General features: G+C 37.6%; 1 protein-coding gene across 1 annotated transcript in view; it reads right to left on the reverse strand.

Annotated features, from left to right (window-relative positions):
- Nucleotides 1-12,407, reverse strand: part of NSUN7 (NOP2/Sun RNA methyltransferase family member 7) — a 70,393-nt gene that overhangs the window by 24,778 nt on the left and 33,208 nt on the right. Inside the window, exons 8-9 of the mRNA XM_049886958.1 lie at nt 12,041-12,184; nt 8,362-8,463 (exon numbers count right to left, since the gene is read on the reverse strand). Of these exons, the coding sequence (XP_049742915.1) occupies nt 8,362-8,463; nt 12,041-12,184 (246 nt within the window). The remainder of the gene's footprint in view (nt 1-8,361; nt 8,464-12,040; nt 12,185-12,407) is intronic.

Here is a 12,407-nt window from a genome sequence, read left to right on the forward strand (position 1 = left end):
TAAACCCTGCGCCATTGAGTCGATTCCGACTCATAGTGACCCTGTAGGACAGAGTAGAACTGCCCCATAGAGTTTCCGAGGAGCGCCTGGCAGATTTGAACTGCCAACCCTCTGGTTAGCAGCCGTAGCACTTAACCATTACGCCACCAGGGTTTCCAACAACCCTATACACGTTTGCTATTTCCAAACATCTTTTTGATACTAACACCACAAGGTTTTGAAAGGAATGATTCCCATAGATGCTTGCATGGTTCCCTTTTAAAAACAAAAGCATGAATTAGTGATGTAGTCTGTGGCCAATAAATGAAGTAAATCTAACTGGATTATACAGGAATTAAAAATGCAATCTATGTCTTCAACCTAGTAACAAACAGGAATAAATATACTAGGAAATGCAGCACATACAAACATTGATAGAACGTTTGAGAGGCCTTTTGCAGATTAAATGCACTCGATACTTTCAGCCATTCCTTCACAAGCAGTATCACATAACTAGTTAAATGTTGTTGTTAGCTGCCGTTGAGTTGGCCCTCGACTCATGGCAATCATTTGCACAACTGAGCTATCCACTGCCCGGTCCTGCACCAATCCCAAAATCAGTTGTAGATTGGACCATTGTGATCCGTAGAGTTTTCAATGGCTGATTTTTGGAAGTCGATCACCAGGCCTTTCTTCTTAGTCTGTTTTAATCTGGAAGCTCTGCTGAAACCTCTTCGGCATCATAGCAACACACAGGACTCCAATGACAGATGTGTGGTGGCTGTGTATGAGGCACACTGGCCAGGAATTGAACCCAGGTCTCCTGTATGGAAAGTGAGAATTCTACCACTGAACCACAAATGCCCTCTAACTAATTAAAAGGACTCTAGAAATAGACAGATTTGAATCCCAATTCTGTCACTTACTGTTATACTCTTTAAAAAGTTGCTGCCATCAAGTTGATTCCAATTCATAGTGACCCTAGAGGACAGAAAACAACTGCCCCATAGGGTTTCCAAGGAGCAGTTGGTGGATTAGAACTGCCAACCTTTTGATTAACAGCTGAATGCTTAACCGCTGAGCCACCAGGGCTCCTACTGTTGTAAGAATTACCTAAAGTCTCACATTTTTTCATCTGTAAAATGAAGTAAATGGCAACTCACACATTATTCATATATCAAACACCTACTAAGTGCCAGGCACTGTTCTAGGCATTCAAGACCCATCAGTAAACAAAACAGACAAAATCCCTGTCCTATGGAGCTTACTTTCTAGTAGTGTGAGAAAGACAGTAAGACATAAATAGAGAAATTATATGGTATTATTAAACAACAACAACAAAAAACCAAATTCAGCACCGTCAAGTCGATTCCGACTCATAGCGACCCTATAGGACAGAATAGAACTGCCCCATAGAGTTTCCAAGGAGTGCCTGGAGGATTCGAACGGCCGACCCTTTGGTTAGCAGCTGTAGCACTTAACCACTACGCCACCAGAGTTTCCATGGTATTATTAGAAGGTAATAAATGTTATAGAGAAAAACAAAACAGGTATAGAGAATAGAGAGTTCCAGGAAAAAATATTTTAATTTTAACTGGGGTAGTCATAGAAAGCATCCCTGAGAACACAAACTGTGAGTAGGCTTGAAGAAAATTAGGGAGCCAGCCATATAAATAGCTAGGGAAGGATATTCTAAGCCAAGGGAACAGCAAGTATAAAGGCCCTGAAATGGAAGGAGGCCTGGCATGCCCAAGGAGAGCAAAGGGGCGGGCTCCTCTGATCAGAGCAGAGGGAATGAGGAGAGAGTACTGGGAGATGAGGTCAGAAGGTATGATCTGAGGACCAGATAGTACAGGGCCTGGTAGGCCACTGAAGGACATTTTTTCACTCTGCTTAGGACAGGAAGCCATAAAAAAAAAAGGTGGGGGAGTAGCCACTGGAGGGTTTTGAGCAGGGGACTGACCCTGTATGACTTATATTTTAACAAGATCACTCCAACTGGTGTGTTACAAATACACTGTAGGGGAGTATTGCGGTCTTCCAGGTGAGAGATGATAGTGGATTGGACACGGTGGTAACGGTGACAGTGAATGGGTTCTGGATATATGTAGAATGTAGAGCCTACCCCATTTGCTGACAGGCTTGCTGTGGGTATGAAAAGAGAAGTCATGGATGATGCCACAGTTTTCAGCCTGAGCATGTGGAAAGTTGGAACTGCTATTAACTGAAACGGCAGCACTGTAAAAGGAACAGGTATGGTATAAAAAAGACCAGGATTTCCACTTTGGACATGATAACTTAGAGATGCCAATGAGTCACCAAATGAAGACATCAAGAAAGTAAGTAGTTGGCGACACAAGGCAAAAATTCAGGGCAGGGGTTGGACTGGAAATGTAAATTTGGGAGCCACAGAGAGGTGTTTAAAACCATAACACTGGATGAGATCACCAAGGGAGTAAGTGAAGATACAGACAAAAAATCCAAGGCCTGAACCCTTTTCTTCTTCCTCCACTGCCAATGAGTTGATTCTGACTCATAGTAACCCTATAAGACAGAGTAGAACTGGCCCATAGGGTTTCCAAGGCTGCAATCTTTACCGAAGCAAACTGCTGACCTTTCAGTTAGCTGCTGAGCACTTAACCACTGTGCCACCAGGGCTCCTTGCCTGAACCATGGCATACTCCAATATTAAAGAGAGTGGGGAAAGAGGGAACTCCCCCCGCTCCCGCAAAGAAGATGAAAAGAGGAGGTTTCCCACTTGCCCCAAGAGAGTTAAGAATGCAAACCAGGAATGTGGCATCTTGACAAGTGAAGTAAGTCTGTTAAGTAGGAGGAGGTGATTAACTTGCGTCAGCTGCTACAGTTAGAGGACTGTGAACTGACATAACATGAGGGTCATTTGTATTCCTAAGAACAGCATTTTTGTTTAGTGGCAGGATTGAAAGCGTGATGGTAATAGGCTTAAAAAAGAATGAGAGGAAAGATTTAAAAAGGAGCCAGGTGAGAGCCTGGGCAAATGGAAACTGGATATAGACCACTCTTTTGAAGAGTTTGGTTGTAAAAGAAAGCAGTGGAATATGACAATCGCTAAAAGAAAAAGTGGAATCCAGAGTTTATTTTCAATGTTTTGTTTTTGTTTAAGACAGGAGAAATAACAGCATGCTTGGCATATTTGTATACTGATGGGAATGATCTAGGACCAAGGTTTAGAAGGGAAATGAGGACATGTAGGGGAAGGAGAAGGGACAGTGAAAATGTAATAGAATCAGTGGGTTTCTGGAATTGGAATACTAGAGGGAATGTGGCGGGGGGTGACAAAGGAAGAATGACAGGCTTGACACTGAGAATATGGTGGAGTTACCATCATTGGTGATGACAAGGTCCAGGGTGTGACCACAGGAGTGAGGCTGAGGTCAGGGAGTGGACACAATCATTGGAGGAGAAGAGGTCAGGAACTGAGAGGGCCAAGGGATGGGGAGATCATCTATGCAGATACTGAACTCACCAAGAATTAAGGCAGTAGTGCTGGAGAAAGCAGTAATGAGCCAAGAGCTAAAATCTTTAAGTAATGAGAATGACTAGCACCTAGATCAGCAGGTAACTAGAAAAACAGGGGAAGGAATAATGAGGAGCAGGGATGACATCTACCCCCATCTTGAGAGCACTATCTCAAGAGAAAGGCAAGTTACAGAAAAAAAAAAAAAGAAAGAAGGAAAGGAACATTCAAAGAAGAGGTTAAAATATAGGGGATTTATCTTGGTGATGATGGGCTGTAAGTTCTAGAGAGCACAAAGTGGGAGATGGGGACAGATGAGGGGATATGAAGAGAAATACAGGAACCAGAGTACAGGAGATAAGGTATGACCGCAGAGTTGGGGCTTCCTGAAGTTACTGTCATAAATAGGTATAAAATGCACAATGAGATATACTTGTTATAATTTTAAGGTAGTGGCAAGGGTATGGGTTTTAGGAGATAAGAGGTGTAGGAAGTCCTGAGCCCCTTTGCCACTCTGTTCAAAGAAGGCAAGGAAGCTAAAAGATTTAGAGAGCATTAAATGAAATGCTACATATAAAGTAAATAGCAGGGTTCCTGGGATATAATAAGTGATCAATAAGTGTCTGAATACTAAAAAATTATTTTTACAACTATGAGCATAGTTATCATTTATTACATGTTTGATTTTAAACAGGTCTTTTAATTATTTCTATCAAAATTTGGAATCAAATTTCTGATTAGGCACCTAACTACCTAACATAGCATTGTTTTTATGGGAAAAGTAAATAAAACCTGCTTTGATTTACAGTATGTTTTCCAGTAGTGTAAACTGTCATAATTTCAAGAGATGCCAAACATTATGTTTACTTGGCATCATAAAAGAGCTTATGTCATTAAAATCTCTTTGCTTCTCATGCTTCTTTTAAGCTTTAAAAACTCACTTAATTAAAATGTATCAAAATGTATCACTTAATTAAAATATATCAAATAAACATTTATTACCTAACAACTTTCTAATCTTCTAACGTATTTCATACACACACTATCATGTTCAAGTTAACGTTTATTTCCAGCATTAACTAACCAGAAGGGCTGACCTTCTCTGTGACTTTTTTGCCTTATTTCTACTTCATGTATGCTATTTCTTCATATATTGAATTATCTATATCCACAAACTTACATTTGAGATTTTGGAAGTCAGGATTTATTCCCACTCATATATAACATCCAGCTTAATGTCTGACCCAGAATAGGCACTTAATAAACATGCACTGAATTAATAAAACCTTATGTAATTTCTCAGAGACATCAAGATTTCCGCCTCCACATATGGACGGGCAGTTGTATAAGATATTCAAGATTTTAGTGGAATGACTAAAGCAAAATAATAAGTACTTAAAGAGCTTTGTTACTCAGACTTTAAATCAAGAGATCTAGACTTTATAATTGCATCTCTCCATTCTCTATGCCACTGGTATTTCAAATACCAGTACGGTCATCCATGGTAGACAGGTTTCAGTGGCACTTCCGAGTAAGGAAGACTAAGAAGAAGACCTGGCAAACTACTTCTAGAAAAAAATGGCCAGTAAAAACCTTATGATTAGCAGCAGAACATTGTCTGATATACTATAGAAAGATAAGCCCCCCAGGTTGGAAGCCACTCAAACTGCAACTGGGGAAGCGCTGCCTCCTGAAAGCAGAGTTGCCCTTAATGATGTGGCTGAAGTAAAGCTTTCGGGATCTTCATTTGCTGGTGCAGCATGACTCAAAATGAGAACAGCTGCAAACATCCATTAACTATCAGAATGTGGAGTGTATGAAGTGTGAATCTAGGAAAACTGGAAGTCGTCAAAAATGAAATGGAACAAATTCAATATCCCAAGCATTAGTGAGCTGAAATGGACTGGTATTGACCACTTATGATCAGACAATCATATGGTCTACTATGCTGGGAATGACAAACTGGAGAGGAATGATACTGCATTCACTGTCAAAAAGAACATTTCAAGATCTATCCTGAAGTGCAATGCTGTCAGTGATAGGATAATATCCATACGCCTATAAGGAAGACCAGTTAATACAGCTATTATTTAAATTTACACACCAACCACTAAGGCCAAAGATGAAGAAACCGAAGATTTTTACCAAGTTCTGCAGTCTGCAATTGATAGAACATGCAATCAAGATGCATTAATAATTACTGGTGATTGGAATGTGAAAGTTGGAAACAAAAAAGAAGGATTGGTAGTTAAAAAATACGGCCTTGGTAATAGAAATGATGCCAGAGATCACATGATAGAATTTTGCAAGACCAACAACCTCTTCGTTGCAAATACTTTTTTTCAACAACATAAACCATGACCATACATGTGGACCTTGCCAGGTGGAATACACAGGAATCAAATAAACTACATCTGTGGAAATATACGATGGAGACACTCAGTATCATCAGTCAGAACAAGGCCAGGGGCTGACTGTGGAACAAACCACCAACAGCTTGTTTACAAGTTCAAGTTGAAGCTGGAGAAAATTAAAACAAATCCAAGAGAGCCAAAGTATGACTTTGAGTATATCCCACCTGAATTTAGAGACCATTTCAAGAATAGATTTTGACACATTGAACACTAATAATCAAAGATCAGATGAGTTGTGGGAGGATGACATCAAAAATATCATACATGAAGAAAGTAAAAGGTCATTAAAAAGACAGGAAAGATAAAGACCAAAATGGATGTCAGAAAGGACTCTGAAACTTGCTCTTGAACATATAGTAGCTAAAGCAAATGGATGAAATGATGAAGTAAAAGAGCTGAATGGAAGATTTCAAAGGGTAGCTCGAGAAGACAAAGAGAAGTACAATGAAATGTACAAAGACCTGGAGTTAGAAAACAAAAAGGGAAGAGCACACCTAGGATTTCTCGAGCTGAAAGAACCAAAAAAATTTCAAGCCTGCAGTGGCAATATTGAAGGATTCTATGGGGAAAATATTAAATGATGCAGGAAGCACCAAAAGAAGATGGAAGGAATACACAGAGTCACTATACCAAAAAGAATTGGTCGACATCAACCATTTCAGGAGGTAGCATATGATCAGGACCAATGGTACTAAAGAAGTCCAAGATGCACTGAAGGCACTGGAAAAAACAAGGCTCCAGGAATTGACCGAATGGTAATTGAGATGCTTCACCAAATGTATGCAGCGCTGGAAGTGCTCACTTATCTATGCCAAGAAATTTGGAAGACAGCTACCTGACCAACTGACTGGAAGAGATCTGTATTTATGCCTACCCAAGAAAGGTGATCCAACAGAATATAGAAATTATCAAACAACATCATTAATATCACACGCAAGTAAAATTTTGCTGAAGATCATTCAAAAGGAGCTGCAGCAGTACATCAACAGGGAACTGCCAGAAATTCAAGCCAAATTCAGAAGAGGAAGTGGAATGAGCGATATCCCTGCTGATGTCAGATGGATCCTGGCAGAAAGCAGAGAATACCAGAAAGATGTTTACCTGTGTTTAACTGACTGTGCAAAGGCATTTGACTATGCGGATCATAACAAATTGTGGATAACATTGTGAAGAATGGGAATTCCAGAACACTCAATTTTTCTCAGGTACAACCTGTACATAGACCAAGAGGTAGTTGTTCGAATAGAACAAGGGGATACAGCGTGGTTTAAAATCAGGAAAGGTGTTTGTCAAGGTTGTATCCTTTCACTATACTAATTCAATCTGTATGCTGAGCAAATAATCTTAGAAGCTGGAATATATAAAGAAGAATGGGGCATCAGGATTGGAGGAAGACTCATTAATAACCTGCAATATGCAGTTGACACAACTTTGCTTGGTCAAAGCAAAGAGAACTTGAAGCATTTACTGATGAAGATCAAAGACTACAGCCTTTCAGTATAGATTGCACCTCAAGATAAAGAAAACAAAAATCCTCACAACGGGACCAACAAGCAACATCATGATAAACACAGAAAAGACTGAAGCTGTAAAGGATTTCATTTTACTTGGATCCACAATCAATGTCCATGGAAGCAGCAGTCGAGAAATCAAACGATGTATTGCACTGAGAAAATCTACTGCAAAAGACCTCTGCTGCAAAAGACTTTAAAGTATTGAAAAGCAAAGATGCCGCTTTGAGGGCTAAGGTGGGCCTGACCAAGCCATGATATTTTCAATCACCTCATATGCATGCAGAAGTTGGACAACGAATGAGGAAGACCAAAGAACTGCCAGAAGAACAAACAAGTCTGTGTTGGAAGAAGTACAGCCAGAGTGTTCCTTGGAAGAGAGGATGGTGAGACTTCATCTCAAGTACTTTGGACTTGTTATCAGGAGGGACCAGTCCCTGAAGAAGGACATCATGCTTGGTAAAATAGTGGGTTAGCAAAAAAGGGAAAGACTTTTAACGAGATGGATTGACACAGTGGCTGCAACAATGGGCTAAACACAGCAACGACTGTGAGGATTACACAAGACCAGGCGGTATTTCACTCTGTTGTACAAGGAGTCTCTGTGAGTTGGAACAGACTCATATGCACCTAACAGCAACAACAAGAAACCAAAGAGAAGAAAGAGAAAAGATGAACTGTACAATCATAGATTTACAAAATTATTTCAATTCACCATTAGGAAGTCATTAAGTTATATTTGATAACCTATGTTTAAAATGATAGTAAAACAAATACTTTTAAAAACTTATATTAAATTGGTAAAAATAAATACTGTTACTTGAAGGTGTTAAGACTTAGAGCTCTGGAAAATTCACTTCAGGTTCACACTTCATTGCCTGATTATAAGAGATAAGTTAAGTATTAATGTTTCTAAGATTTGCAAGATATTTTAAAAAGATTGTTCTGATGACAAACTTACATTTCATAGCATGTGTTAGCTGTTCATATTGCTGCTGAGCAAGAACATGAAGTTTATCTTCTGATATTCCTCCTTGAGAGAAATCTTTAAGTAAATCTGTATCTAAATTTAATAAAGCAAATTAAAGCTGTTAAATAGATCACTATTAGGTATTTTTCACATTTTGCTATTGTCACATTATTTAATTTTTCAAACATCTTATCAATTAATGAAAGTTTTTGTGGAAAATATTTATCTAAACTAAATACAGGATATTATAAAAAAGTTGGCTTAAAAATTCAAAAAGGTAAATAAAGGTAACTTTGTTCAGTTTTAATACTGTTTTTTTTTTTTTCTCAAAGTTCTTATGAGATAGTCATCCAACTAGCCAAAGAAATCATTTAGGTACAGAAGAGAGAATGCAGCCAGTCTGGAGACTAATACAGAAAAAGAAAATAAAATCTTTATTTTCCAAAGTAGAAATTGATGAGCTGTAGTCAAATCTGAGTAAAAAACGAAACCCAAGAAAGGACATGGTTAAAAACATTAACTCATCAAAAGAAGAAAAAGTTGAGAAAAGCAAACGCATGTCTTCACAATAAATCAAAAAATAATCTCATATTTTTTAAATGTTGAAAAATTTCAACATATTTCTTAACAATATTAAGATATCTTTGACCTTGATAATACTAAGGTAATGATATTAATATTAATGTTATTATTAATAAATTTTAACATACTATTTTATAATTATAACAAATATAATAGTATTATTAGTGTTAATATCATTCATTAGGTAATGAGAAAATATTAATAAGATATACTGGATGCTACTTTACATGGATTATTTTACCAACCTTTTGAAGCATTATTTTCCCTTTTACCATTGAGAAAACTGTTTAAACAAAAATTGTATAACTTGTCTAAGTCACATAGCTACGAAACGCAGAGCCAAGACTGTAGTCCAAAAAACTGACCAAAAACACACAAACCAAACCCACTGCCATCGATCAATTCAGTGACCCTATAGGACAGAGCAGAACTGCCTCATATGGTTTCTAAGAAGCACCTGGTGGATTCAAACTGCTGACCTTTTGGTTAGCTGCCATAGCTCTTAACCGCCGCTACGCCACCAGGGTTTCCAAAAATCTGGCCAGAGAGCCCAAATTCCAACCTCTATATTATACTCTGTCTCCAGAACTCCCAGTAGTACAACAGCCAATTATTTATATCATGTATTTGGCATCCTCCATTCCAGTAATATCACAAATGTTTAATGAAGCTGCATTTCTTCCCAATTTAGTTTTACACTTCACGTTTTTCTATCTGTATTCTAAACCATTTACTCATCGCTTTTTAAAGGACTGTTTGTTTACATATTATACTCTAAAACCATATCACCCACCTCTTTAATCTCATTTTAAAATAATCCTAAATTGTTATTAGCAATGACCAAGTTGACATATTCCTTGATGGTGCTAATATTTTTAAAGGTTAAAATATTTTTTAAAACTAACTCATTATTGCTGTCTTCCACCAAGTGTCTAAGTCCAATAAAATAATCTTTTGGATCATACCCACCAAGTTTGTGACTAATATGTCTACTGTAGTCCTTAGGTCAGGAACACCTTATTTGCTGGTAATGCAAACAGTTAACATGCTCAGCTGCTAACCAAAAGGCTGGAGGTTCAAGTCCACCCAAGCTAGCCCAGAATAAGTCCAGAGTTTCACAGTTTTAAATTCTAGGCTTCCTAACTGCTATGTTTATTATAATTGCTGCTTTCTTCCCTTTTTCTTTCAGTGTCTAATTCTTCTTCAAACATTTCCCAAACTGAGTGTAGGAATTTTCTAAACCAACCACATTCTCTGTTTAATTCTCACTGGAAAGACATTCTATAACAAATCAAAATTCCACATGGCACAGTATAATCTCAGTTATCGATAGTGTGGTTTAGTGAAAAGAAAATGTGCTGACTTGTATTTGAATTCCAGCTTCCCTGCTTACTAGGTACTTACGAGACACCTTAGGCAACTTGCTTAATTTCTCTGTGTCTTAGTTTTCTCCTCTGTAAAATAGGTGTAATAATATAACACTATCCTTTAAAGTTATTGTGGTTGGAATCTAGCTGCCTCATGTGGAAGCCTGAGCTAACCTGCTAGATAGGTTATGTAGAGGTGAACTGAGACACCTTGCTAACAACCCCAGCCCATCACCGGATGTGTAAATGAGGTCATCTGGTACCAGCCAGCCCCTAGCCAACCTGCCAACTGACCTTTCCTCTTGCCTAACCGTAGCCTAGCCAACACCATATGGAGCAGAGAGGAGCCACTCCAGCTGAACCTTGCCCAAAACTGCCAAACCCCAGAATCATGAGCAATAAATGTTGTTTTAAGTAAAAAACAAAACAAAACAAAAAGTTATCGCAGATCATTAAGTGATCATGCAGAGGCACTACCTAGAATAGCGCCTGGCACATAGTCGTCATCAATAAATATTAGCTCCTTGCCCTCCACTTCCTTTCCTCCATTTTTAATTCTGTCCTCTCTAGAAAAAGGAAACAGTATATTCTAGTTGATGGAATGCCTTCTTTTTCAATATTCTAGTTAATCTTCTCTATGCCTTTCAATATAAACAAAGTACTGGAGAAAGAATCAGTTTTAGTTAATTCAGGGCATTATAATGTCAGGATTAACAGTGATTAAAAGTGCCAGGCTTGGAGTCAGACTGCTTGTGTTTGAATCCAGGCTCTGACACTTACTAGCTGTCTGATTCTGGGCAACTTCATTAACCCCTCCGAGCCTCAGATTCCTTATTTGTAAAACAGAGACAATAAGAGTAACCACATCATCGAGTTCTGAGGATTTTATGAAACAGTTCAAGTAAACTACCCAGCTCAGTGCCTTACATAAAAAAAAAAAAAAAAAAAAACCCATTGCCATAGTGTCAATTCTACTCATAGGAACCCTAGAGGACACAGCTGAACTGCCCCACAGGGTTTCCAAGGAGCAACTGGTGGATTTGAACTGCCAACCTTTTGGTTAGGACTGATTGCTTAACTACTGTGCTACCAGGGCTCCATCCTACATATATGTGCTCATTATTCTGGTGAAATTTTTTAAAAGCCACTAAAACATTCTTAGCATTAATATTTAGTTTGAAGTATTTATAGTATAAAACACACATGCTCGTGGTTAAGAAAAGTCTTGAGTATGATATAATCTTACTGTAATTATTTAATTAGGATTGTGTTTAGAACACAGGTTCTATAGTCAGGCAGCTCTAAATCTGAGTTCTAGCTCTGCTACTAACTAGTATGTGACCTTATAAAGATAAATTAATCTTTCTGGGTCTTGGCTTTTTTGTCCATAAAATGCTAATAAATTTTAATACTTACATCTAGAGCTCTGGTACATACCAGAATAGCATACTGGCCAGCATTTTTTCTAATTAGCTGGTGCCTACATCATTTCAATTATTAATTTTTTTTATATCACCCTTGCCCACAACTCACAGGCTTTATAGAAGCATTAAGTGAGGTAATGGATGTAAAGTATTTTACACATAATAAATATTTCATATATGGTAGATATTATTATTTAATCATATATATTTGATACCAATGTCACTTTAAGAAGTTTAAATAATTTTATTTTTTAATTATTATCAACACATTTCAATAATTTAAAATTAACCAATTACCTTCATGTTCATTTAAAATAAATTCTACTGGATTACTAACACCCAGTCCTGAACAACGAGGTAGAAGCAGAATCACTTTAACTTTCTGTAACCTATGATCCTTGGATTCAATCTTAATAAATGGCTCATGAAGTATTTCAATATCTGATAGAAAAAAAACAAAGAAAAATTGATGTTAAAACATTAATTAAAAATAAGCAGTATGTGATTATATCTATTTGGTCTTTGTTCATTTTTAAATCCTCAACCCCACAAAAACTCATTTTAATGTACTCAGAAAAGAGGGCTATTATCCTCTGGTTAGCTTCCCAAAGTTAATATAGGAATTACAGAGTGCTTTCCCCTTTACCTCAGAATGGTTTTGAAA

Source organism: Elephas maximus, chromosome 5 (genome assembly GCF_024166365.1).
Source record: "Elephas maximus indicus isolate mEleMax1 chromosome 5, mEleMax1 primary haplotype, whole genome shotgun sequence".
Lineage (NCBI taxonomy): Eukaryota > Metazoa > Chordata > Mammalia > Proboscidea > Elephantidae > Elephas > Elephas maximus.